Genomic DNA, 26,915 nt, shown 5'->3' on the forward strand with positions numbered 1-26,915 from the left:
ATTGAAATGACTTCCTCCATGGCCCATAAACCGTGTCTGGCTCATGAAGTGGTTCGAATGGTTGTCGCTTCTGTAAAGACAGCACGCGCAACGCGCAAAGTTGTCTATAGTGCCCGCTCAGCTGCACTCGAATCGGAGAGCAGGTAGCCTTGCATTGGTAGCGCTGCAAGCGCTGGCGTTTCACTACCCTTAGCATAAACCTTTGTCTTCCGACACCGTACTTTGAGCATCATCAAACCCCGTTTCTCTTCCTTATACATCGCATGTACATTTCTATATACAATTTCAAACCTCTGCATACTTAGTACAGATTCAAGTTTCATGCGCACAACCTAGGAGAAGACCACACCAACCTTACCCAGCGTCACAACGGGCCAAAAACATCAAGATCCGCATGCATATGCCATCTTGTGATAGCCGTCTATCAAGCTAGAAAGACATCAATGCGATGTTCACAAACCTCCAGATACGACCTGCACCTGCCAAGACCCGACGCCGCAAGCCTAGCTTATCCATCCGCGCTGGCGTTACAAAGCGAAGGGTTTCGACTGTGTCAGCCGTGAGTTCTAGCAATGTGCCCTCGATGAGCTTCATGGAGGGGTTGTTTGGTGATGAGTTTCCTGAAGCTTTTGGAAGCGGGGCTCGGAATAAGAAGACCATCACAAACTTGCCGGCAGAGCTACTCGAAATCGTATGCGAACATATCTCTAAGCTCGACATTAAGCGTTTGCGGCTTGTGAGCAAGCACTTCGCATCCAGCGTGTATCTACGCATAGATCGCATCTACGTCTCGCCAAATCGAGCTAATCTGGACTATCTACATCAAATTCTGGCCCATCCTACATACCCTGGCCGTGTGCGCGAGATCGTCTGGGACGATGCTTTGCTCAAGGAGTATTCGACGTTGGAGGGATTTCGTGCTGCAATCATCGCCGACGAAAGAGAGACTACCAGAGCCATTGAACGTCGGCTTGAGGAAACCATGGAGATCTATGGTGATAGTGATCCCGATTACCGACCATTAGAAATGGAAGACTTACTTCAGGATGGTCGATTGACTGAGGCTGCGAAGGAAATCCTTCTGCGATACGATGATCAATTCTCAAGAGATGTTCTTGCTAGGAATGCCACAATGATGAGCATTGAAGACAGCTACGCGTTATATCAGGAACTGTATCGCCAGGAACAAGAGCTTGTGGAACAGCAAATCGATGCGATGGCACTGCATCAAGCCCTGAATGGCTTTCCAAATGTGAGAAGAATGACGCTAACGACTGACACTTGGCCTGCATGGAATGTCGTGCCTCGATACAATACCCCCTATCATCGTTCGTTACCTCTGGGTTTCCGCAAACCAGCTGTCTGGCCATGGCTTCGGTCCGACCAGGAGTCAGAGGATATGTTTGCTCAATGGCACCCTCGTCCTGCCAACCCGCCCAAGAACGCAAAGCCCTTGCCAGCGGAACACAGGAACTACGGCGTTGTGGTGTCTGCTATACTCGCCATGCCAGATCCGCACATCGAAGAGTTCATAGTCGAATCTGAACACCAAGCAAGGTCCTGTTACCACTGCTTCCTCACCGAAACTTCACAAAATTACCGACTTACGAAACAAATGTTCCAGCGGACACGCTTGAAGCGCCTAAAAATGATTTTCAGTCCTCCAAATGACTATCTTATGAGTCCAGAAGGCTTGAACAATCTCAAGTCTCTACTGGTAGAACTACAGTACCTCGAATATCTCGATCTTGGCTTCAACGATAGTAGATCAGGCCGGTCTTGGCGCTTCTTTCTACGATTCAATCCTATCCCTGAGGCCATGAGATCGCGCTTGCGATGTCTCACCCTGCGGAATGTGAAGCTGTCAGGGGAGGACCTCAGAGACATGTTTACCACATCGCCAAACTTGCAGAACGTCACATTACATGATTGTTTTCAGCGGATGCGTCCAGGATGTGATTGGCCGTGGCTCTTTGAGCAACTACGAGATTATTACCACGGCGAAGTCAATATTAGCAAGCCAAGCTTTACAGTTCTGGCACCGCTGTCTCATCAATACTCACAGCTTGTCAATGAGGAGGTGGACGACTTTTTGTATGGCGATGGAACCGCCGAGTGTCCGTTTGTAAATTCGCCACCAAGACCAGGGGCTAACGCTCTTAAACCGCACATGGGATGGAAAGTTTGGGATAGGGACGAAAGCGTGAGAGAACGAATGGCTGAGGTAGCTGAAAGGGAGGAGATGCAAGAACGCGATGACGAGATGTAGTGGGAAGGTTGGAACTTGACACATGTCAAGCGTAGCCTAGAAAGCGAAAAACAGTCGCCACATCAGGGTTCCCCATAAGGTTCGAGTATTTCCAGATACTCATGGCGTCTTTGCAAGAGCTACCTACACTTATGAACCCAGTATTAGATGGCTCGCCAAAATACGCACACACATACGATAAGATTATGGGCTCCCATCGTATCGGTTCAGACTTGGTCTACTGATACGTCTGATCCAAACTCTGTGAGCCGTATTCATCGCACGTCTATTGGAGGAGACTTCTAGTATATTGCCGCGAACTGAACGTGGAAAGCGGTGGTAGATAGACGAAAGAAGATGACAATGTGGCGTGGGATGGGGTGGCAGGATTAGGGTTTCCGTGATCCAACAACGATTGAGAGAACCTAAGAGATAGAAGTTGAAGGACCTGCTGCCAGACGGTGACCAGCTAACTCATTATAGACGTCAGGTTTCTACCAGTCAATCCGATCAGACGTGTATTTACGCACATAATACGGCGGAGTAGCACGAAGAAGCTCGGGTTCACATATTGTACCAATCTACTTGTTATATGGCATGAAGCTATGCGCAGAAGTCCAAGTAACAGATCCAGTAGACAAGCGACAATGCATATATCTAGGGTAGAGTTTTAGTGTTCAGGATACGTACCTTCAAGGTCTTTACAAAAGTCGGACGCAATGTAAGAGAGGACATTATTCATAGTACTACAGAGACACATTTAGAAAGGGTAGATAAGCTTGCCTTCTGCACAGATCTCCTGAAAGATTTTCACAACTTGAACCTTATGTTGTAGCCTCCTACCTCCACCACTATTCCGATGCTCTTGAACGCCTTCAGTGCCAATGTATCCTTCCTCAATCTCGCTGCTTCTTTTTCATACTGTCCAATCCATGTTAGAAACGTCTAGTTAACTAGACCCTCGACAGTTTCTGGCCATTTGCCTAAGATCATGGCGTTCCCTGGTGTCGCTCCTGGTAGTGGGCTGAGGAGCTTGACCTTCTTTTTCGCCTCATCCACGTCGGCGACATAGATATATCCCCTGATACTGCTGTCACGGATGACAGCCTGTGGATCATTGGGACTAGCTGTAGTGATGGCGAGTAGTTGATTTTGCATTGCCTCGGACGGTGTAACCTTTTCGAAGATTTGTCGCTCGACAGTCATGTCGTATTCGTCAACCCCACCGTTCACGTCTCCTTCAATGGCGCGGAAGATGTTGAGGTCGGCGGCATCGGCCATCTGGCTACTAGGGGCAAGTGTCTCATCGCCTTTGCCGAAGAAGTACTCTTTGATTTGGGCGTGGCGGAGTGCTTCCATGTATTCTTCACTTCGATCTACACAACCGCCAGACTTGTCGAGACGGATTACGAAGACGGTCTCGGAAGGATCGCCGCTAGTTCGGGCTGAGAACTTTCGGGAAAGATCGGAGTAGAGGCGTTCGGAGCCGAGGGTTACGAGGACGTTGACTGGAGTGGTGTTAGTCGCATGATCTTCCTGTGCTGGTACATACAACTGATTGCCTATCTTCCAGGACGTTGGGTTCCGGAATCTGTGTACTTGTGGGCATGGGCAATGCTGGAAGGGGAAAAGGCAGAAGTAGTATTCAAGACATCACACGTACTAGAGAACTCAGAAACAATATGTTCTATGTTGTCGTAGACGCCATTCCTCCCTTGGCTGATGGCGCCTGAGCTATCAATGATGAAGCCAGCCTGCTTGCTGAGCTTGTCTTCCTCCAATCTACTTGTGACAGCAAGTGCCATGCGCGTTACCAACGGCTTGAACACCTTGCCCTCCTCCGGGTCTTTAAGACCGTAGTGATATACCAGCGGCATCTTGACCGGAATAGGGCTGGGCTCCGAGATTGGACTGCTCCCCCAGCCCTCTTCAATGTCTACGATGGACGAGTATACAGCTGCTGAGAAGGAGCCGGGCACACTGAGCATACCCTGGCGCGGATCCAGGTTTATGACCATTGGCTGCCTGCTAGTCTTGACAGCATAGGACGTGAGGGTTTTGACGAGTGATGTCTTGCCCGAGTTCTCCGGCCCTACGACAAGCACTCTTGGGCCCATGTCGACACTGCCGCTGGCGATGCTCCTGTCGCGCAAGTTTTCTAGGGCGAAATGTAGGTTTGCACAACTCATCATGGGTGTCTCTTCAGCGATATAGTCCGACTCAACCTCTCCGCCGATGTCGAGCTTGCAGCCGTGCCATGTGAAGATGGCGCCCTTTGTGCCCTGGAAGGTGTATGTGGTGGAGGGTGCCAGCTCGGTACCAAAGAACTCTGCAGTGCCCGACTGCAACTTGACCGTGAGTGTTCGGGAGAAGGATACTTCGAAGCGGTATTCGGTGTTGGCGGCGAGCTCCTGCGTTCGTGTGGCCGTCGAAGTAGGGCCATTTTGCGTCTCGGCAGGCTGCGAGGACAGGTTGAGGCCTGGCAGAGAGATCATGTTGGATGCGGCAATGGAGAGAAAGCTGACGCAGACTTGGGTTCCGTCGACTCGCGCGACTTGAACGTGATGGTGTATCGCGTACCTGGAATTATAAAAGCCAGTGAGAAGTCGCGCCGCAGTCGCAGCGCCATCACATCGAGGAAGCGTGCTGGAGCTGGAGCTCGGGCCCTGCGGACTTAACACGAGCTTATTGGCGGAGGTGATGGGGGATGCTTTCCCCATGGATGCCACGCTATCAGTCGCAAAGTCGCCAATCTAGATTGCAATTGAACCTCGACGCCCTTTCATCTATCTTTCCACGACACGGAACTCGAGTCGTGCCAAGTCATGTGCAACATTCCCGGCTAAGAGCCTTTCCATTTGCGCCACATCTACAGTAGTCTTCCGCCATTCTCGACAACGATTACTCTTTCGATAGACCATGAAGGTTCCACTAGCATCCTTGTCCTTGGGGGCTCTGTTTACCTTGCCATCGGCCCTCGCTGGACTGAATAATGTCGGAGAGCAAGAGCCTCTAAGACCCCCCATCGACCCGCTCAAGTACAAGGCTGCATGTCCCGACTACAAGAACTATGCGATGCGACCACAGTACGTGAACCCCATATATGAGAGACGACACACGCTGATTCATGCGGCAGCCCACCGTATAGCGCAGGTCCCATGGAACTACCCTTCCAACGGCCATCCAAGTACTGCCGAACCTTCGAATCGCCTCTCGTCGAGAAGGTCATCGATGACATGAATGAAAAAATAGTCGACAAGGACCTTGCTCGTCTGTTCGAAAATGCCTTCCCCAACACATTGGACACAACGGTACGCTGGCACGTTGATGGGACTGTGAAGCACAAGTCCTCAAGACGAAGCTGGGACCCAGCAGCGTGGAAGGGCGCGCAAAGCTTCATTGTCACAGGAGACATCAACGCCGAATGGTTGCGCGACTCTACAAACCAACTAGCGCAGTATCAGCTGCTGGCCAAGAAAGACAAGGACATACACCAGCTCATTTTGGGAGCCATCAATACACAGGCAGAGTACGTCATTGGCTCACCCTACTGCAATGCCTTCCAGCCCCCTCCGCCGAGTGGGCTGAGACCGACCTTCCAAGGTGATGGCGACAACGTACATCCAAACTACGAACAGTCGTTCGTCTTCGAATGCAAGTACGAACTCGATTCGCTTGCGCATTTTCTCTCCTTGTCCAATCAATTCCACAACCACACCGACTCCACAGACTTCATCAACGGCCGCTGGCTGCTTGCTCTTGACACTTTGCTCAACGTGCTCCAGCAGCAGTCGAAGCCTACCTTCAACGAGGAGACAGGCGCATACCAAGGCAACGAATATACATGGCAGCGCCAAACCAACATCGGTACCGAAACACTCAGCTTAAGCGGTCTCGGCAACCCGCTCAATGGTGGTACAGGGCTCGTCCGCTCTGCTTTTCGTCCCAGCGACGATGCCACAATCCTTGGCTTCTTCATTCCCGCCAATGCCATGATCGCCGTGGAACTACTGCGCACAGCTGTCATTCTCAAGAAAGCAGGAAAGAAACACATTGCAGCAGAAGTGCAGACTTGGGGCGAGAAAATCCAGAAAGGTGTCTGGGAACACGGCGTCGTGACGCACAAGAAGTATGGCGAGGTTTTTGCCTTTGAAGTCGACGGCTACGGGTCTTCCATCTTGATGGACGATGCCAACCTGCCCTCTCTCCTCGCTCTACCTCTCCTCGGCTTCACAGATGCAGACAATAAAATCTACAAAAACACCCGTAAGATGATACTCGAAAAGAACGGCAACCCATATTACCTTACCGGTTCCGACTTTGCGGGCATTGGCGGCCCTCACGTTGGTGTACGAAATGCTTGGCCTATGGCTGTCCTTGTGCAAGCCATGACCTCAGACGACGACGAAGAGATCATGACATGCCTTGCTGCGGTCAAGAATGTGAGTAGCTTGGGTCTGGTGCATGAGAGTGTAAATGTGCAGTCTGGGAAGTCGTATACACGCAGTTGGTTTGCATGGGCGAATTCGGTCTTTGCGCAGACCGTGTTGGACTTGGCGCAAAGGAAGCCACATTTACTCTTTGGTAAGGGGGTGGAGGCGTACACTGTTGGTTGAAGTGGTTTCAAAGGATGACATCAGTCGCTGTCTCATCATCAAAGTGCTGTAAAAGGGCAGCCTGCAAGATGTTCGACGGGCAATGTAAAATGGTTTCATCAGAGCCGCTTATATCACAAGAGTTCCTTGTCATCTAGTATTCCCCTCCTATCTACGTCAAACATCCAGCCAAATGCATCCTGTCCGTGCCAAAACGCTCCAGACCTAATGGGTATCCAAAGAAACCAAGATAAAATAAAGCAGAGAAAGTAAACAAGCGATTAAACAATGTACAAAACAACCGAGTAATTAGTATGGGGTATTTCAGGTCGTGCCATGGCCAAAACAAAATGAAGAACACAACCGCTTGCTTTCAAAAAGATCCAGACCGTCGCACATTATCCAATAACAATTGTCATCTGGGTCAAGAGGCTCCAGCGCTTATCGTGTTGCGTTTAGGCTCAGCCGGTGAAGCTCATTTGGCTTCTCAACTTCTCAGTAGTTCTCCTCCTCGAAACAGAGCGCTGTTCGCCTGTTCCCTGAGCAAGGTTCGTCCAGTCTTCCCAATCAGAAGCCATCTCTGTGAGCACGTTGCCCATGACCTGTGCACTGGCCATGAGTCCATGTTGCTCGCCCTCTAGAATCCGCACTTCGCACTTGCGCATCAGCTTGCCAAGCCATCGGACGTTGTCGACTGGTACACGCGAGTCTTTGGATCCGTGGTGGATGACAACAGGTCTATTGATGTCTTCGTATCGGAATCCAATGGTTTGCTTAGTCTCAAGACAGACGATCAGGTCAGTTGCAGGGTTTGCGTTTGCCGTTGCGCGGTCCCAGATGGCGAAAGTAAGGCGTTCGTCAAAAGCGCGTTGGCGTTCGACTTCAGCCATACTGAGCATTTCCTGCATGCGTTGTGATTCCTCGTTACTGGCGTCTGGGCTCGACAAGGTCAGCGTGCTTGCATTCGGCAAGACTTGATCCATCATCATCATCGAATGTCGGTGAGTATCCTTCAGAGGTGGGCGGGTTGCTGGTTGCTGTGGCGGCACTGGCGACGGGGCCATGCTCTTCCGTCTAGTCTTGGGTGACGTTTTGGGTCCGGTGCGCTGGAGGCTGGCGCTTGTCGCGCTGAGGAAGGTGGAGTTTGCAACCTTGAGTAAGGACGGGGGCAAAGCGCGAAGGAATCGTTGCGATCGCGGAAGTTGCTGGGTAGGTGGTGAGTCCTGGCTGATGCCAATGGGTGCCATTTGTGATGGCGGTATCCAAGGCGCAAGGAGGTGTACGCGACCACGGATATGCTGTGGCATTCGTAAAGATGTTGCTAATGCGTAGACGGCGCCGGCAGAGTGCGCGAGCATGGAAAACTTGTTAATTTTCAAAGATTGGCATATCACGAGTACATCATCTAATACATGTTAGCCGAGAATCTCTATTGCAATGATGGGCACTTCTCATACCAGGCCAGCTGAGAGGCGTCCCGGTTGGGTCGGATTGACTGCCTCCAATACCAGGACGATCTGGCGTAATCAAACGCAGCTTCAAAGTCGCAGCGAGCTGATCGTAAAATGCCATCACATATCTAGTCAATCCCATGCCTACACAGACAAAGACAGCGAAGCCGTTGGGGTCACCGACTTCTGAGAATGAAATGAGTCTCCCAGTTTGTGGATGCCGGATCTTCTGTGAGAGACGTGATGATTCTAGGTATTGGTGCACGTCCAGGTCGATGGAATCTAGACTTGCAGGTCGCTCCTCGATTATCGGGTGTGGTGGACTTTGTACTGCGGCCGCTCTGGACCTTTGCTCATTCCGATCGACTCTGTCATTGTGCTCTTTCTCTGCCTTTGCTGGCAGATCGGGGTGCGACCACCTCTTGCTGCTACTTGTGCGCTTACGTTGTAGTTGCATACTGTGAGACTGTGGCGGAGGAGAAATAACATGCATTGAACGGTGTCGAGTAATAGGCTCTTCACTGGCCGCTCGAGAGGGTGGTGCCAGTCTGTTGGGTGAATCCTCGGTTACACTGGAGGAGTGTCTGTGTTTTGAGGACTGGCCCATGATGATCGAACTAGTCGCCGCTCGACGCCCGAGCGCAGATCTCCCGCCGACGCACAGTAGTGAGTTTGCTCGTTGGGGAACAGAAGATTCGCTACTTGACTTGGTTGCCTTTGAGATGATGCTTGCTGCACCGGGCGATCTTGACAACCGTGGGTCTAGTATGGTCGGCGTCGGCGTAGATTCGTCCAGACTTTGGAGCGCAAGCGTGTAATCGATCGGCAGTGGGGTAAGTTCATCACCGTCATTCAGTGTCAGACTGCGGTGCCGCGAGTGGCGCAGATTGCGTGGTTGTAGTGGTACCGAGAGGTTAGACTTGTCACCTTCTGCTTTTTCAGCCGGCTTATCCATCGGCCTTTCCGTTAGCTTCTCGGCCGCTAGGGCGGTTTCCTGCGATATCCCAAGCACTCTGTGTGCCTTTGTCGAGTTCTGCACCCTCCTTTCGTCCTCCGACACGCTTGAAACAGACGAGATGGGCGACGACTCGGGACTAGGAATGGATGAAACGCGAGGCACCCTGGGTGGTGTCGCCCCTGCGTGTGCATCAACAGGCATCTTTCCGGCTAATTTATCTCTTCGCAGTTTCTGGTCTCTAAGTTCTCGGATTCTTTGAGCGACCTCATTCTCCTCCTGTTCCAGTTCTTCCAAGATCTTCTTCTTCCTCTGTGCTTCGGGGTCCATCTTTTCTTCCTCTTCTGGAACTATGTCGGTCTTGCGAGACTTTGGACGGCTCTTGTCCCCCGGTCGGCGCTTCTTGCTCTTGCGCGCGGGGCTGCCTGTGTGCTTCAAGGATGACCCGCGCTCGGGGATTAGTCCGCTGTCTGAGGGGCTTTCGAGATGATGGGCATCGACTAGGTTCAGGCGCAGTCGGCGTGGACTGTTGTTCCTGCTGGGATGCTGCTGGGCGAATCTCGACGACTCAGCCACTGTCTCGAGTGAGCGTTGTTCGTCCTTGGCAGAGGAGGGCTCTTCGCTGATGGTGTCTTCGTAAGGGAAGAGTTGGTGGGCGATCTTCTTGGAAGGGGAGCCAGTGGGGATATCGTCGAGGTTGTGTACAGTCACGCGCTTGCGTTCGGTCTCCTTTTGTCGTAGTCGCTCGCGTGAGCTCATGTACATCAAGCTCTTGTGCCCCTTTGCGCTTCTCTTGCTCTCTACCGACGACCGCGCACTGCCGACTGAGGGGCGCGGCACACCTGCCTCAACGCTGATGTTGCCGAAACTGCTCCCTGACCGGTTAGAATGGGTAGACTGCAGAGAGCACGAGCTGCCGCCGCTTCGTCCGATGTAGCTGCTGAGCGAATGCGCTTTGCTTGGTTTCTTGGGCGCGGTAAGGGGCGAGAGGCCGGATGGCGGCTTCGAGGTTCGGATAACAGGCGGCTCGCATGCGTCGTCGGGGTAGACGTCGTTCTGGTCTCTTATTGAGTTGTGGTAGTTGCCATGGTCCACCGAAACTCCATCGTGTCCTGCGATCGAGTTCTTCTCCGAGTGGGTGCGTACGCTGGGCGCAGCGGATGTAGACAGGCCGTTGTCGTAGCCGACGAGGAGGTTCTCGAAATGGTTATGCGCTGGGATGGATATGGCGGACAGCTGGTCGATCAGGGACGAGATAACCTGGGGCGATGCGGCCGTGGTGCGTATATAATTAGGCGTGCGCTTGCTTGGTCGGGCATCCGCTGTTTTGACAGACGATGGGAGAGAGTCGCGCCGTCGCGACTTCGCCGGGGCTCCAGTGGCTGCTGCACCGCTGTCGGTGGGGGAAGAGCGAACGGGTTGCTGGGAATCCATTTCCGCCGCGTGCTGCACGAGAGCAGGCCGTATTCCAGATTGGTATGCCGTCTATGTCACTGTGTCTGGAATGCTGCAGAGTTGATGATCAGTGCATGATTGGCATGCAGAGTCCCCGGGCCCGGTAACCATGCGCGTCCAACTTCAGTCGGTGCCTGTCAGTAGCAAAACGAGACTTGAAAATTGCAAAGACGTCGAGAGCGTCCAGATATCCAGAAAGATACCAGAAAGACAAAAAAACCCGCCGAAGAGATGGGACGCCTGTGTTTAATTGCACATCGGGCAGCGGGCGCCCGAGGCGAATTGAACCTCCTCAGGGATACGCGATGCCGTGGTTTGCAGCGGCAGGGGCCACGAGCTAGTCTCAGTTGAGCCCCCCGTGAACTTTAACCCCTCGCATATCCTCTTTTCTATACCAACAAGAAACGCCTCTTCTGGACATCCCGCGTTTCCTCGCCTTCTGTTCATTTGCCAGCGTCAAACCTTCCACCTATCGTCTACTTCTGCGGCTGCGTTGCGCGACTGTCTGCTTGAACATGTACGCCCGTTCAGCTGCGGGTCCTCATGCACAGGTTTGTCTTGACTCATGTTTGCTCATGCATAACCCCAAAAGAACCGATCAGCATTTGCTTTGGCCATGTTCAGGCGCGTCTTAATTATACATGTTCATGTTGTTTCTTCTCTTCCACCTTCATGCTTATGCTGTTTACCACGCAACTATCGCCCCTCCCGTAAGCTGGGACTTTCGGAGAATAACGCACACACCACATAATCTATCTAAGACCCGGGAGCAGCCGATTATCTACTAGGTTACCCTTCGTCATCAGCGGGTTTTGAGACCGAACATCCTTGCTCCTCATCCGTTGGAGACAACTTGAGGGTTGCTGTGCCGCGATAAACAATGCTCACACTGACTCATGCACGCGTTGCGTCGCGTCACGTAGCATTACATGAAGAGGCGACGTGAAGACTGCACTTGCAGTAATAACAAAGTATTATCGGATGAACTTTCTGGTACTCATCATGTTCGAATACAGCCTCTCCAGGAGTCTCATCCGAGTGTCATCGGCCTCATAAGACCACACTGAGACGCTCGTCTAAGCAAACAAGCGAATCCCGTGTTCTATACAGCCCGTCGCAGCGGCTTTAGACGAGTGCCTACTGGCCCAGGCTCACTAGGTGCTGCGTCGAAATCCCAATGCTACGTCTACATTGCAACCTTCTTTTCTTCAGTCAACCTTTTTCTCTGCAGAATGTCCACGCACATGATGCTGATGGCTATAGCGGACACTGATAGCGTAGCTCTGATGGTCATAAAGACGTAGGACTTGTCGCTCACCATGGCTTCGAAGGCGAGGCTACTAGTAAACTTAGGTTCGAGATGGATGACCAATATATTGCAAGAGCAATACATTTTTTTCTTGCTTTTAGTTTAGTAGTTGAGTTATGGTGTTTGAATTTGACTAATGTGTACTGGAGCGTTGAGTAGTATCCGCCATGCTACAGGACAGCGTGAAGCGTTCGATGGTCTGTTCGATGCTTCAGGACTACGACAAGAGCTACACAGTCTGCCTGTAAGCCCGACGTCATAGGTTTCTAGCGAAAGACCCATTCTGTTTCGTGACCATAACCATCTAATATGTACATTTATAAATAAATAAAAAAACGTCCCTCCGCTCATGTTTCTGGAAGTTGTCGTTCGTAGTCACTAGTGAGCTGCTAGTTGTACTGACGTACGCCAAGCATCGACATGGCCAAGTGGGGCTCGGACCAGGAAGCTACGGCGCCTGTGCCCATTCGGCTCACAACACGGCCCCTTCTAGAGAACTAAGTGTCCTTCTTCTTGTAGCTCTCCTTGTACCTTCGCATCTTGAAACAGTGTGCAAAAGGAAGCACTAGGTCTGAGCCAGTAGTTGTCTTGTGTCCTCCGCACGCGCCAACACCGACCTCGGGAGCTTCCGACAACCACGTTGTGACCGCGTGACAAGTTCTATCTTCTCGCATTCGTTCATGAACCCCATCTCAACCACTAACGCCCATCATGGAAAGATCCAAGTCAAGATTGAGTTCTCCAGAGCGAGCCAGTTCTGTGGCGTCAAGGGCTACGGCATCTCGTGCCAGCAGTCAGGAAAAGCTAGACGATATTGAAAAAGCATCAACTGCTGTCGGAAGCCCGCAAGCCTCTCCACTTGAACACGATAGCATATTCAAGCCCGAAGCGGATCTTGGGAAACTCCCTGGTCATGGAAAACCGCGCAGAGAGTCAGAATCTACCAAGTTTGGTGGTGAAGAAGAGAATCCAAATGTCAACGTATCGTTTCAAAGACCATCTACTCCGTCTACTGTTCACAAACTGAAGGGCTCCACATACCAAAATGTCGGCGAGAGCGGAGTTAAGAGAATGCACAAATTCTCACTCTACGAAACCAGTACTCGCTTCTACCTCATTGGTGCCGATATCACGGATAGACAGTTTCGCGTGCTGAAGATTGACCGGACTGCTGCGCCTGGGCACTTGAACATCTTCGAAGATGACATTGTGTACAACCGGCGAGAGATGCACCAGCTTTTGGATACTATAGCTGATGGTAACAAAGCCACGGGAGGTATGAGGTTGAAGTGCAGCACTTGGGGTCTGTTGGGCTTCATCCGATTCACCGAGGCATATTACATGCTTCTTATATCGAAAAGATCACAGGTGGCCATGTTGGGCGGCCATTACATTTACCAAGTCGATGGCACAGACATGGTTCCACTGACGACTGGATCAACGTCAAGGTACCAGAAAGACCGCAATCCGGAAGAGGCGAGATTCTTGTCTATTCTCAACAACATGGACCTCAACCGATCCTTTTACTTTAGCTATTCCTACAACGTGACGAGAAGCTTGCAACAGAACATCATCCATCAACGGACTGCGCTTAGTGAAGGTATCTCCAACCCCGAGCGCGATTTCCAAGACATGTTTGTCTGGAACCATCATCTTCTGAACCCTGCACGGGATGCATTGAAGAATGTATACGACTGGTGCCACCCCGTGATACACGGATACGTGGACCAGTCTTCTCTGGATATATTTGGGCGACGAGTGTACCTTACCATTATTGCTCGGCGATCCAGATATTTCGCTGGTGCTCGCTTTCTCAAGCGCGGAACGAACGACCTCGGATATGTCGCCAATGATGTTGAGACAGAACAGATTGTGTCTGAGCAGACTACCACGTCTTTTCATGCCCCTGGACCACGATTGTATGCAAATCCATCCTACACATCCTACGTGCAGCATCGTGGTAGCATACCGTTATATTGGACCCAAGACAATACTGGCGTAACGCCAAAGCCCGACATCGACCTAAGCCTGGTAGACCCCTTCTACAGTGCAGCAGGACTACACTTTGACAACTTGTTCGATCGATATGGTGCTCCAGTATACGTTCTCAACCTCATCAAGGCGCGAGAGAGAACCCCGAGAGAATCGAAGTTGCTCTATGAATACAAACACGCCATCGACTATCTCAATCAATCCCTGCCGAATGACAAAAAGATAATATACGAAGCGTTCGACATGTCAAGGGCGGCCAAGACGAGAGGTCAAGACGTCATTGGCACTTTGGAAAATCTGGCTGAGAAGGTTTTGCGTAAGACTGGATTTTTTCGCAACGGCGATAACGAGTTCGATACGCCTCAAGTTCAAAACGGAGTAGCGCGAACCAATTGCATCGACTGCCTGGATAGAACCAATGCTGCTCAATTCGTCATTGGGAAGCGAGCACTAGGTCGACAGCTGCAAGCGCTGGGTGTCATATCTGGCAACACAGTAGAGTACGACTCCGACTGCGTTGAACTCTTCACACAGATGTTTCACGGGCACGGTGACACTATTGCGATCCAGTATGGTGGTTCCCATCTGGTCAACACGATGGCTACGTATCGGAAAATCAATCAATGGCAGAGTAGTTCACGCGATATGGTTGAGAGCTTCAAGCGCTACTACCACAACTCATTCCTCGACTCCCAGCGTCAAGAGGCCTACAACTTGTTCTTGGGTAACTATACCTACCGTCAAGGCCAACCAATGTTATGGGACTTGTCGACAGACTATTACCTCCATCACCAAGATCCGAAAGCGTTCCTTGAGCGCACACGACGCGATTATATCCAATGGTACACACTTTCGCATCTTCAACAGCGCAGATTACCACCCTCAGTCATGCCAGCCCAGCCAACCGAGGCAACGGCGTTTGACTTTATCAGCTTCCGTGATGACTACTGGCTCGAATACTACAGACCACTAGCTATCTCTTCGTATCTCAAAATCTTCGCCTTTCGTCTAGCTAAGCCACGACCAGGTCGTGATAGCCGAGATGGAACATTTCCAACTCGCAAGGAAAACATGTCCCCGTTCGTCCCTCGCACCAAGCAACAAGACCACGACGCACAAGGAAGAGACGGAAAGAAAGGCCCTCGAAAAGGCGTCACTATACTTGATCCGTCCAGCGAGACAGAGGCAAAACCAAATCGTATCCCAGGTATTCGCGGTAGAGATTTGCATCTTAGCGTTGATTCATCTGTCCGACATTCGATTCTCCGAGATTCGCACTTTGAGACACATCTACCAGCTCCACCACCATCAGCATATCAGTCTCTGACTAATTCAACGTCAACTTCGACTGGCCTCTCATCTACAGTCAAGCCCGGCTTTAAACCAGCTGATAAAGCCCTAGTCCATCAGTGGACATTAACGCAATTCTACGAAAACAGCATGAATCCATCTGTATCCCACGGCGAAGAAGAAGAATACGCCCGCTATATTGAGCATCCACTCAACCTACCCCTCGTAGTCAGTAGCGAAATGCCCAGCGCTGACGACCCCAGCGCCATGGAATTCTACGATTACCTTTCCATGACCGAAGGCAGCATCCCAGCACCAAAAGACTTTGACGAAGATGGCGTTCAAATCACACTCTCTGATCTACCTCGCCTGGACACAGATCTCCCGTCTCACCACTCCTTCGCCCGCCCCATGACCTCACAGTCCGTAAGCACGCCCTTCTCCCACGCGCCCTCTTACTCGTACCCGCAAACGTACAATCTACACCCGCACGTCTACTCTGATGTCCAGCAGCCGCCTCCACAGCCACAGTCTACCGGAAGCAAGTTTCAGACCCCAGAAGAGGACATTGAGGAGTTTGAAGAATTTTTGCGCGTCAAGGAGAACCCGCTGGATGTAGAGGAAGAGGATACGGCAAAGAAGAGGTATAAGGCGTATAGGCAGTGGTTGAGGGGCAAGAGTTTCTTCAAGCAGAGTAAGGTTGATCCTGAGTGGCAGGCGCAGCTACCAGTAAGGTAGATAGGAGGAGATGGGACTTAGGGTATCATGTGCTTTGTTTCTGGCTACTTGAAATGTGTTTAATGTCGATGTGGCACTGTCACTGGCTGTACGAGTCGTAGTCTTTGATAGTGCCTTGAGGCAACTCTTCGCCTAATCTTATACTATCTCATCTGTCATGCCTGCGAGTACTCCTGCGCCGACAATACCTCCGTCTTTGGCCTCCTTGAGCGTGATTTGCTTGTTTTTGTTCGACGAAGAACCCTCCTCGACCAGGATATCTATCCATTGCTGACATGTCTGTAGCCATTTGGGGTATTGTGATATCGTTCCTCCGGCGTATGCTATTACCAGCTCTTCTATCTCGCGTTTCCCCTTTGCATGAGCACCGTTGCTTGAGGTCTGTTGCTTGTCTAGTGCGACATCACCCACACAGTTCAGCAGTCCAACGCAAGCAGCCGCGATGAGAGCTGAAGAGCGCTGCTGGACAGCCTCGGCAATGTCCCGTATCAACTCCACCTTGTCGACAGTCCAGAAGAAGTCATCCGAATCTTCAGGATCTGGGTACCTGCTCTCGAGCTCTTCCTGTACGATGCGACCCCCCTTTCGCGCGACGACTTCCGACAGGAAGCGGGTTGGTAGGGCGTTCTTGAGCATCAGTGACGATGGTACGTGCACACTTTCTTCTTTTGACACAACATCGACAAAAACCAATCGTACAATCTCGCCAAGATACCGCCCAGAGGTCATGTACTCGAATGGTTGGAAGCCCGGTGCATCGCTGTTGGCATCGAGTGTCATGTCCCAGGATGTTTTGATGTTCAGGTCGACCAAGGGCCTGTCCGTGCCACGAATCGTCCACTCTGTGTTGATGACGACGCTTTCGACGGCATCCGGGTTTGAGAGTGCACTTCTCTTATCAGGATGAAGACTCTCTGGCTTCATTGGTACGGTTGCGTTGGTACCAGTACCGACGATGAGGCCCATGGCAACGCGGCTGTTGGGTGCTGCTTTGGCTGCATAGGCAAGGGATGCGAATGTTGCTACGGTGTCGTTTGTGATGGCCGCTACCCGTATCCTTGGTAATTGTGACTTGGAATGGTTGAGCTGGCTTGCTGCATCATTGGTGTGGCAGTATCGCGCATATCCAGCGAGAAGCATCTTGCCCAGGTTCAGGTCCGAAGTTATGGCGAATCCTTTGCCCATTGGTAGCAGAGTCGCTTCTGAAAGACGATCTTGTCTGCATTATGCTTTAGTAGGATGTTACAATCTACGGGCGGATTTAGACTTACGCCATCGGGAAGCTGAAGGTGATGCCAAGCAGAATCTCATCGCCCAGAGGAGATGTGATATCTTTCATGGTCTCTTGCTCTTCAAGAGCACTCTTGACAACCTCGGCGATACAGTCACCAATCCAGGCAAACAAGTCTTCAGCTTGGTCCATCTTCAGGTGATCTCCAATGGGCCAGTCTCTGTCGTGGCTCCTCTTGATACGAGCAAACACGTTTTCGCCAACCGTGCTACTCCGTGTCCGCTCATCCTCTGCGGCGCCATCTGGCTCTCCGATTAGCTCAACAAATCCGACTCTTAGATTCGTACCACCAACATCGATGCTCAAGAATTTACCCTTCTCTTTGCCCGTGGGTAGTGCCGTGACGGGAGTGACTAGAAAGTGCTCGGTGGAAGACTTGGCCAGATGACTGTAGGTTGCCGAAAATTGCTGGGCTAGAGGAAGCAAAGTGCTCGTATTGATAAAGCCGGTCAATGCTTGAATCGCAGCCGATGCAGCGTCATGTTGATCATCCGACGCCATGTTTCGGGTTGGTGCCGGGCTTCAGGAACGGATCTAGGGGAAGTGATGCAGGGCTGCCGCATGTGTTATCGAATCTGGAAGTGGAAGGCGGCCAGATGGAAAAGGGGGGAATCAGGCTCGAGGATTGCAGAACAATTCAATGTCTGAGTAGGATAAGTAGAAGGTCAACCAGGCAAAAAGTCATCTCATCATGAGCAAAGAAGCGAAAAGGAAAAGAGAGGCGTGGGATTGGCAGGCCTTACGCGCGCAGCAGATGAATGGTTCGTAAGGTAGGATTCGTGTAGCCCCTCCGAAGCTCGGTGTTACATGCGTGTAGAACGCCACACGGCTACAGCACGACGGGCACGACGGCCAATTGTTCCGCCGTGCTGTCCTCCTCGGCTCTTTTCACGTGTTTGGGAAGTGCACGCGTGCGAGAAGTGTGAATAGGGCATCACGTCATACGGGAATGTGGCTCGTCGACGTGTGCAACGCTCACTAAATACAGAGTTTAGATTGTTTTGCTTTTGCTGGTACCTAGATCTGCCGCCCACAGCCCTAGTCAGCCACGCTATCAGCAATAAGCCCGAACGCCTATCAGACCATGTTTCCCCATTTGACCATGTCCATCACATCACACAAGCCCATCTCTAGCTCAGCACCGCAGCGTCCAGACCACCCGCCCATTACGCCTATACGAAGCCCTAGATAAAAACCTCGCGTCGGCCCCGACACCGTCCCACGCAATGGAAGAGAAGGTGCCCCTCGTCCCGGACACGCACGAGCACATCAAGGCGCCGCCACCGGACGAGACGATGCCATCTCGCAAGACAAGGAGGACGCGACTCCAGATGGCGGCTTTTGTGTTGCTCTTCAGTCTGTTCTGGCTGGCACGCACCTTCACATGTACAGACATGCACGACGAGGCCGACACAAAGGTACCGGTCGATGTGCACATCATGTCAAAGTGTCCAGATGCGCGCGACTGCCTGAAGAAGCTCGTCTTGCCCGCCATGGCCAACGTGTCGGACAAGGTAGACTTCCGCTTGAGCATGATCGGAAGGTACGTTGCATCGTCCCCGCCCAAGCAGCCCACGTAGCTGACACACAGGCAGCCTGACAGCAGACGACGGCGTTGAATGCAAACACGGCCAAACAGAATGTCTAGGCGACATTGTCATGCTGTGCGCCGCATCCGAGTACCCCGATCCTAAGCTCTACCTTGGTTTCACCAACTGCCTTACAAACGACTATTCCGAGATACCCGCCCGCTCCCTCATCGAAGATTGCGCGCTGGAGCATGGCCTGGACTTTGGCGTGCTCAACGATTGCATGAGCAAGGAGAACGGCGCATACGGCATGGGTCTTTTGCGAGATAGCGTGCAGCATAGTAGCCATGTAGGCGTCACCACCAGCTGTACCGTGAGATTGGACGACAAAGTGCGCTGTGTTACCGATGGAGGCAAGTTCAAGGACTGCGAGGGTGGAGAAAAGCCAGAGGATCTGATTCGGGACATTGAAAGACTGTACCATGAAGCGCAGGGTTGGACATACTCTTGAGCGGCGATTGAAGTATTCTTTCCGGGCACATAGCATCGGCGTTTGTAGATTGATATACCCAACACACCTCGCTTTCACTCGACGAAACGCACCTACACACTCAGCAAAACAGGCGTCTCCTTGAAACTTGCCATGTCTTGATTTCAAAACGCCTCCCATGCGCGGAGGACCTAAGCCAGTGCAAACAATAACTCCAATGCTAAACATGCACAAAATACCTCCCACTTATTTGTAGCCCCCTCTCATTGGAACTCGCCAAACTCGCCATCGTCGAAGCCCAAATCCTCCGCCGTCTGTTTGGGCGGTTGAAAGCTGGCAGCATCAAAGTTCTGCCTACTTCTCCTCCTTTCCTCCTTGACACTCTTCGCACTTGGCGGTGGTGGCAGGAATCCGGGACCCCCACCCCCACTTCCCGGCGGCGGCTTTATACTGAACAGCGCATCTTGTTCGCTCTTGCCATCACCTTCCTCACTCTTCTCGCCTCCCTCATGTGATCTTGACCTGCGTCCCTTCAAGCCTCCCAGATTTATCGATATCGTTTCGCCGGCCTTGAGACTGAAATCGCGTTTTGGTTCTTCGGCGACGGGTGTTTGTGCGGATTTGGAGGAGCGGGATGACGATGTCGCAGCGGGGTTTTGTTCAAAGCCAAGTACCCGACGGGCGTCTTGCAGCGCAATGCTAAAATCAAAGGCTTCGCTGCGTTCCTCGAAGCCCATACCCAGGATCGCCTTCCTGCCCTCGCCCACGACGGTGATGGCGAAGAAGCGGCTACTGTCCAATGCTTGTTCTACCGTCCTCTCACTTGTGTATGGTGCCGCGGCGAACAGGTCCCCCGTTTTTGGATCTTCCAATAGGAGTGTTGTTGTGACCTTCTCCTCTGCATCGTCGTTGCTTTGTTGCTCCTCATTCGACGGTATTGACGTCTCGACGACGCGTAGTCGAGCCGTGAAGATTTGGAGCTTGTTGTTGTCGGCTGTCCAGGTCGAGGCCTGGTAGCCTTTTGTAGACGTCGCAGGTGGGATCTGGTAGATGTGGACTTTGGGCGCGAGGTAGAGGATGCGTTGGATGGCGGTTGAAGGGAGCGGTTTGCCAGTCAGAGGGTCGACGTTCATGATGGAGGGGTTCTTGTGCTCTGCGCAAGTTTTTTACTGTTTGGCAATGCTCTCTGCTATGTTGGGGATGTCTTGCGATGGTTGTTGCAACATTCGTCGTCCCCTGGATCCAGAAAGTCGGGGAAGCTAGAATCTTAGCGGGGTAAGGGTTCACTCGAATCGCGAATCCTGCAATGCTGACTCTAAGATGCCAATAATGCTCGAGGCGTGCTCCGATTCAGGGTGGCTGTGATCTCAAACAGCGTATGAAACCGGCGTGGTCGGAGGGATTGGAGGACATGACCGCCCTCGATTCTTCTTCAGCGGTGATGCGTTGGCACTGCAGGGTCTCCGCGCTTTTGGATGGAGAGACCCCGCCCATTCATATTCGTTGCGGGACATATGCAGCCCAGGTATGGTGACCGCTTAGCGCTGCGGAACATGCGTTAGATCGTGCTAGTTTCCACTTTCTACTCTGATATCGACATTCGCTATGCTTGGGTTTTTCTGATTCATCATGCTCAGGCGATCCAGACAAGGCTTGCAGTCATCACGCGCTCAGTCAGAAAAATGGCCATGGATGTTCTGGGTTGCTAGTCTACTTCCATCGCACAGGGTACGCGTGGTTGGTCTATTTTTGAGCTCAACAGCAAATCGACTACAGTCCACCGATCCGGATCAATATGTACAGGTCAAGTATATACAAGAAGGTCGAAGCAAAGTCGAGGGTCCGTCTCTAGATGTACGTGTAGCAGAAAGGTCCTCCCATAGTGCTCATCGCATCACCAACAGTGATGTTGCCAGGGTAGGCATGTCCGAGAGTCATGGTGTCGGTGAGCTTGGTGGCAGGGGCGGTAGGGTCACCCAGGGCAATCGTTCCGTAGATGGCATTGGTCCTGTTGGCAGGGTTCAAGTTCTGCCACGACCACCACACACGGTCGATCTGGGCGTGGTGGAAGTAGAAATATGGGTCACCTGTTTCGTTGTTAGCCGAACGTCTTTGTGAAGCTGACGTAAGAGAACATACCAGGCGAAGTGAAGAAGTCAGAACCAGGGTCAGCACCAACAGTGAAGTGACCGGCCCTAGTAGAATATTAGCATGTCTTGAATACGTCTTCCTTGAATACAACTTACGTATGCACACCCATGAATTCGGTGAAAGCTGGGTCACCACCTTGCATGTCGTACCAGAAGGTCTTCATGTCAGGGCTGTTGAGCAGCTTCACAACCATCTCATCGTTGGTCCACTGCCTGGAAGTCCAGGCAGAGATGTCACGCTTCAGACAGCGAGGGTTGTACCCAAGTCCCATGTTGGGGTCTGTAAAGTCGACGATCGGGTTGGGAGGCGTACAGAGAGAGTCGGTGAAGACAGGGCCAAGGTTGACAGACCAATCCTTGAATGGGCCAGACGTTACACAACCCCCACCAGTTCCCTTGGGGATCTTGATCAGAGGAGCATCATTGGTGGGGATACCGTAGAAGGTCTGGTTGCTGCATCCAGCGTCACCGTTACCGCCCATAGAGGTGGCAGAGCCGTCCAAAGTAGGGCTCTTCATCGGGTCGTCAGCCCATCGGGGCCAGTTGTAGTATGGCTGATAGCCCTTGTAACCGCACTCGTTACGGAGGGTTTGCTCGTAAGCGTAGGTGAAGTAACGATGCCATGGGAGGAAGTTGCCAGTGTTGTGGATGGCAAATGTTTGCTTGATATGTGTTGCCACAAAGTCGTCTACAGATGTGGAGATGCGAAGTCAGTGTATGTCTCACATGCATTTCGTACGGCCATAACTTACCGTATCTGTTCTTGCAGCCCGGGCACTCAGACTTGGGTGTCTTAGGAGGCAGCTTGGAGATGCACTGGACGGCTTTGACATAGTCGTTCTTCTCCGGTGTAGTAAAGGTTGCCCTAAGTCTATTAGCGTACAATCCACATCTCGGTTGCTGACGCCTTACCATTCCTTGCGAACAATCAGGTTCAGGGGATTGCACTTCTTGAACTGGTCAGGCTTCTGGGTAGCCTGATAGATCTGCTGGTTGATGGCAGCGACACCAGCGTACAAATCAGCCTGCAGGATCTTGCCCCCGAGGACGTTGGGAGATACATTCTGCCTCTTGTCGAATGAGATGGCGGGAGAAGCCTCTTCGAAGGAAGGGATGGCACTGGCTAGTGCTGCAGGAGCGAGCCAAAGGAATGCAGCAGTACGCATGATGGCGTTTCGAACCGGTTAAAGATGGGTGATCGAAGGTCTAGAGAGGCTTGTGAAGGATGAAGACGAGCAGACGACTGAAACGGTCGAGGACGTCGAATAAGGTTCCGGATGAAAGGCCAACACAAGCTAGCGATTACTGTATTAATATTAGGAGATGAAAGAGGCGTGAGCAAAACGTGGCGATGCCCTGTCTAAAGTTTTGAGGCTGCATGTGCCTTCAAATACTCGCAGGAAGCAATCCAACACTCGCCTCCATCTAGTCTAATATCGGCATAGAATACCTGTGCTGTATAACTTCGTACTGTTTTCAGACCCATTAGCTCGGTTTGTTGTTTCCGGGCAGGTAATGATAGGCATTGAGTCAGTCGGTGTGGCCCTTGAGCTTATGGCATACTGAAGTTTTATTCGCCAATAACCTTGAGGCGTTCGAAGGGGTTCAAAAAGCTCCTTGGTGCATGCTCTACCATCGAATAGGCGGCTGGCGGCTGGCGAATGCCGAGGTCGCCTTGTGGGATTTGACAAGGCGTTTTCAAAACTCCGCTACACGTGGGTTCGCATGAGTCTCGCCCCTATAGGTGAGTAGAAGGAAGGATTTGGGGCGGATTTAACGCCTGTAAACGAGTGTAAGACGCGTTAGCGGGCGGACACCATTGGATGCCTGGTTATCGGAGCTCTCGGCTGCGAGTTCACCAAAAGGTGGGCAGGGTAGTGGGTAGAACGGGATTGTCAGGGACTGGTGCAAGTGGCTGCAAGAAGTGGATGCTAAGCCGTGTGGGCTACTACACTTTTTTTGAGATGGCTTCACCGAGGAAGACATACCGGCACGTGAACACGTCCCAGCACAAGTGCTAGCTGGTCGTGACCGATGTGCTCGGGTTCTACCCTGAAGCAGATTTACATATCGATCTGACCAGACTGTTCGGTCAGGGGAGTGAATGGACAAATCGAAGCATAATCCTGGTGAAAATTTCACCTCGACCAGGCGCCACTTTAGTTTACCCGGCCGCGTCGCATGATGTCCGGGTGCGGGATTGAGGGGAAGGGCGTCAGGCTTCTGGAAATACATCGGTACCTGCTATATTCTGCTTGTAGTCCGATGAACATGATGGATCGACCAATTGGTACCTGGTACCAGGTGCTTTGACAGGCATTCATGCTTAGGCAATATGCATTAAGGAGGCTAATAAAAGTTTTGATCGGAGACCCTGTCCACGGAGAGAAGCTCTGGAGTCCTGGACTATGAACGGGAGGGGAATAAGGTAGGCGGCCCGCCTGGTCACGCTATCTCGGGACAAATGCCAAAGACCGGATAATTGAGGTCCCCGCGGGAGCGGGCTTGGTCGCGCCTGAACGATTAGCGCGAACAACTAGCGCCTGCCAATACTCGACCACCGTCCCGTTTACTCATCTAACATGCGACCACCTACTTCGTCTGCGGCAGGTCCGCACTTCGCCTAACAAATTACCTATCTAATCCTCCGACTGTCACTGCACTGGTAGCTTTCCGATGGCTTTGACTTTGATACGCGACACGGGAGCAACACACATATCTCACGAGAACATTTGCGCAGCGCCGTGCGACGCAGCTGAGCAGTACTGTTCTCGTGACTAACAGATGAAGGACAGTCGTGATAGTGATTGGCACAGAACCAGAATCCCCACTATGGAAGGAAGAGGTCTGAGACTGGCCCATGACCAGGGTATGTTCGTTTAGACAACGCGCAGCTTGTCTCCATCTCCGTGCACAAGACTACACTCGTCTCGACTACGAGCCATTGACGGGATCGCATGACCGCTCTACGTAAAGGGAAAGTCGCTACGGTAATCCAATATTTCTTCAGTAAAACAGCACTTTGCGTCCAGAAAGCGTTGCTTCCTTGTGTAAGCTCCCACTCTTACTCAGGCTGCGAATCGCGCAGAGTAACTTCTACGGGAAGTTGTCGTAGGAACTCCGTCTCCCAAGAGTGGAATTGATCGTCTGCAGTCTGTATGTTCCTTGTTTATGATCGTGGTTTTAGCCCTGGATCACTGAGTGGACGGTCCGGACCGTTCGGAATCCGCAGTGTCGATGGAGGAGGTCGTATCGTCGATACGTTCTGTTGCTGCGCAGTCGTATCTTGCATGCATTCCCTCTTGCGCATGAAGAAAGCAATGAAAGTGTCTGTCTTGATGCTCAAGACGTAGCAGTTGAGCGGCACGTCAGAAGATGAAGGATTAGACTTTGCGACTGCAGAGTCACTGATGACCTCGAAAACGGCTCGGCACTGAAACCGCCACTCCGGTTATTCCTAAGCTGCACGACCCTGCCGAGCCGTCGTGTCTACATTAAAGTTGCGTACCATGCATATACGGAAGTGCAATTATTGGTCAAAGCCAGTACTACTCGAGACATGTGTTCGCTTGCTCGCAGTTCAGGATCTTTACAATCTGCATGTGCCTAAGTGCTACTTTGGAAACAGCCTGCAGAAAGTGTTCCTGAACAATGCTCTAATAGCCTGGACACCTACGTCCAAGCAACAAGATCTACTCATCGCTTTCTCGTCGATTGCGCAACCGTTGACATGGAGTACCATGCCATTGTTTCGAGACAGGAAGGGGGGCCGCCGATGATGCCAGCTCGGTCACCAGAATACATGGCGGAGAACCAGGCTGGACGCCTGCTGGCAGTGGAAGGTTCCCTGTTCGCGTTGTCGACAGCCGCTATACTGATGCGATTCTATGTCCGGATCTTCATGCTGAAGACGTTTGGTTGGGATGGTACGTATGATCCACCGATCCGAAGTCATGGCAGACATGACTGACTGTAACAGACATTATGATGGCGATTGCTTTGGTAGGTTTCCATACTCTTACTACGCATGCGTTCTGGTGCGATATCACTGAGGAAGGGTCGGTTGCTGATTATAACCTTACAGGCTCTTAGTTCCACCACCTTGGGACTATTCTTAAAGGTCATCAATCTGGGTCTCGGAAAACACGCCGAAGCCTTCCCACTAGAGAACATATTCCCATTCTTCAAAGTCATGTACTTCTACTCGATATTCATCATCGCTGCCTACAGCTTCATCAAACTCTCCATCGGCTTCTTCTTGTTGCGACTTGCGGACCGAACCAAATGGCGGCCATTCCTTATCGGCATGCTGGGTGAGTCAACATGCCTGAACTTCGATTATCAAGCAACTGACAAACAAATAGTCTTCATCGGTGTTTTTACCATTGGTTCGACCTTTGCTATCATTTTCCAATGTATTCCGGTGCAAGCAGGGTGGGACTACACCCTACGCCCACCGACCGGGTACGCATTCCATCTACGCCCTATATCATCCACGATATGTACTAACACGATTGCAGAACTGCAAAATGTTATGACGCTAATATCTTCAAGAATGTTGGTGTCTTCAACTCGTCCATCAACATCGCCACCGATCTGCTTTTCGCTCTGATTCCCATACCAATGGTGTGGCGGTTGCAGGTTACAATCCAAACGCGCATTGGTTTGGCAGTCATCCTGAGTCTGGGACTTTTCGCCTCTGCCATAGCCATCTATAAAACACCGATGCAGTACAACTTCTTCAAAATTACGGATTGGTCCGGTGACGGAGCATGGTATTATATCTGGCAGCAGTACGTGCTCATACTTTCCAATTCAATTATAAGCTTCGTCTAACACTTCAAATAGAGTCGAAATGCACGTGGGCATCATCGCTGCCTGTCTACCTACCATGAAACCCCTTTTCGCGAACTTCTTCGGCCAAATGCGTTCCCTCGCTACAAAAGGCCGCACCACTGGGTCCAACGGCCTCAACAGCACGCCTTTTCGTTCCAATGGATACATGAAGCAAGATGACATACGCTCCGGTAACTCATTCGCTATGAAAAACATGAGTGAAAATTCCTCGTCTACCGGCCGGGACCCGTATACTGAGGACGCTGTGCTGGGTAAGGATACATATTATGCCGAGGCGGGACGGGGAAGGGGAATGAGCAGACCGAGGAGTCAAGCTGGGGAGAGTGATGAAAGTATCTTGGATCATGAGGTTGGCAGGGGTAACAGGAGGAGTGTGCTCCCCAGGGGTATGACGATCGTAAGGACAACCGAGGTAAACATTTCGAGATAGCCTGAATTACGACGCTGGCAAGTTGTACATATTCGATCGGTCCAGTTGTTGCTGTATTGCATTGCGAGAGATACCCCTGGCAACAGCCCTTGTTCATTGCGCGATGTTTGTAGCAGTATATAGTAACGGTCGTCT

The 26,915-nt window shown here is 51.7% G+C and overlaps 10 protein-coding genes across 10 annotated transcripts; 5 read left to right on the forward strand and 5 right to left on the reverse strand.

Annotated features, from left to right (window-relative positions):
* Positions 1–448: 448 nt before the first annotated feature.
* Positions 449–2,269, forward strand: GT037_002531 (uncharacterized protein; the record flags this gene model as incomplete). Its single annotated transcript, XM_038927578.1, has 1 exon — positions 449–2,269. The coding sequence occupies one exon, from the start codon at positions 449–451 to the stop codon at positions 2,267–2,269; it is 1,821 nt and encodes a 606-aa protein (XP_038790870.1).
* A 924-nt stretch (positions 2,270–3,193) lies between these two features.
* On the reverse strand, positions 3,194–4,743 carry GT037_002532 (mrna cleavage and polyadenylation factor ia ii complex; the record flags this gene model as incomplete). The annotated part of the gene is made up of 2 exons (XM_038927579.1): positions 3,194–3,756; positions 3,912–4,743. 2 exons carry the CDS (start codon positions 4,741–4,743, stop codon positions 3,194–3,196), a joined length of 1,395 nt encoding a protein of 464 aa, XP_038790871.1.
* A 424-nt stretch (positions 4,744–5,167) lies between these two features.
* Positions 5,168–6,864, forward strand: GT037_002533 (glycoside hydrolase family 125 protein; the record flags this gene model as incomplete). The annotated part of the gene is made up of 2 exons (XM_038927580.1): positions 5,168–5,334; positions 5,385–6,864. 2 exons carry the CDS (start codon positions 5,168–5,170, stop codon positions 6,862–6,864), a joined length of 1,647 nt encoding a protein of 548 aa, XP_038790872.1.
* Positions 6,865–7,304: 440 nt separating this feature from the next.
* GT037_002534 (uncharacterized protein) lies at positions 7,305–10,683 on the reverse strand (the record flags this gene model as incomplete). The annotated part of the gene is made up of 2 exons (XM_038927581.1): positions 7,305–8,248; positions 8,301–10,683. The coding sequence occupies 2 exons, from the start codon at positions 10,681–10,683 to the stop codon at positions 7,305–7,307; spliced, it is 3,327 nt and encodes a 1,108-aa protein (XP_038790873.1).
* A 2,041-nt stretch (positions 10,684–12,724) lies between these two features.
* GT037_002535 (polyphosphoinositide phosphatase) lies at positions 12,725–16,033 on the forward strand (the record flags this gene model as incomplete). The annotated part of the gene is made up of 1 exon (XM_038927582.1): positions 12,725–16,033. One exon carries the CDS (start codon positions 12,725–12,727, stop codon positions 16,031–16,033), a length of 3,309 nt encoding a protein of 1,102 aa, XP_038790874.1.
* A 138-nt stretch (positions 16,034–16,171) lies between these two features.
* Positions 16,172–17,825, reverse strand: GT037_002536 (hexokinase-2; the record flags this gene model as incomplete). Its single annotated transcript, XM_038927583.1, has 2 exons — positions 16,172–17,252; positions 17,305–17,825. The coding sequence occupies 2 exons, from the start codon at positions 17,823–17,825 to the stop codon at positions 16,172–16,174; spliced, it is 1,602 nt and encodes a 533-aa protein (XP_038790875.1).
* Positions 17,826–18,550: 725 nt separating this feature from the next.
* GT037_002537 (uncharacterized protein) lies at positions 18,551–19,364 on the forward strand (the record flags this gene model as incomplete). Its single annotated transcript, XM_038927584.1, has 2 exons — positions 18,551–18,867; positions 18,920–19,364. 2 exons carry the CDS (start codon positions 18,551–18,553, stop codon positions 19,362–19,364), a joined length of 762 nt encoding a protein of 253 aa, XP_038790876.1.
* A 242-nt stretch (positions 19,365–19,606) lies between these two features.
* GT037_002538 (adaptin ear-binding coat-associated protein 1) lies at positions 19,607–20,476 on the reverse strand (the record flags this gene model as incomplete). Its single annotated transcript, XM_038927585.1, has 1 exon — positions 19,607–20,476. One exon carries the CDS (start codon positions 20,474–20,476, stop codon positions 19,607–19,609), a length of 870 nt encoding a protein of 289 aa, XP_038790877.1.
* Positions 20,477–21,191: 715 nt separating this feature from the next.
* Positions 21,192–22,659, reverse strand: GT037_002539 (di-copper centre-containing protein; the record flags this gene model as incomplete). Its single annotated transcript, XM_038927586.1, has 5 exons — positions 21,192–21,430; positions 21,483–21,538; positions 21,590–22,181; positions 22,246–22,358; positions 22,406–22,659. The coding sequence occupies 5 exons, from the start codon at positions 22,657–22,659 to the stop codon at positions 21,192–21,194; spliced, it is 1,254 nt and encodes a 417-aa protein (XP_038790878.1).
* Positions 22,660–25,223: 2,564 nt separating this feature from the next.
* On the forward strand, positions 25,224–26,780 carry GT037_002540 (phosphatidylserine decarboxylase; the record flags this gene model as incomplete). The annotated part of the gene is made up of 6 exons (XM_038927587.1): positions 25,224–25,419; positions 25,473–25,495; positions 25,578–25,806; positions 25,858–25,957; positions 26,014–26,286; positions 26,342–26,780. 6 exons carry the CDS (start codon positions 25,224–25,226, stop codon positions 26,778–26,780), a joined length of 1,260 nt encoding a protein of 419 aa, XP_038790879.1.
* Positions 26,781–26,915: the final 135 nt, after the last annotated feature.

This window comes from Alternaria burnsii (assembly GCF_013036055.1).
Source record: "Alternaria burnsii strain CBS107.38 chromosome Unknown 750, whole genome shotgun sequence".
NCBI lineage: Eukaryota > Fungi > Ascomycota > Dothideomycetes > Pleosporales > Pleosporaceae > Alternaria > Alternaria burnsii.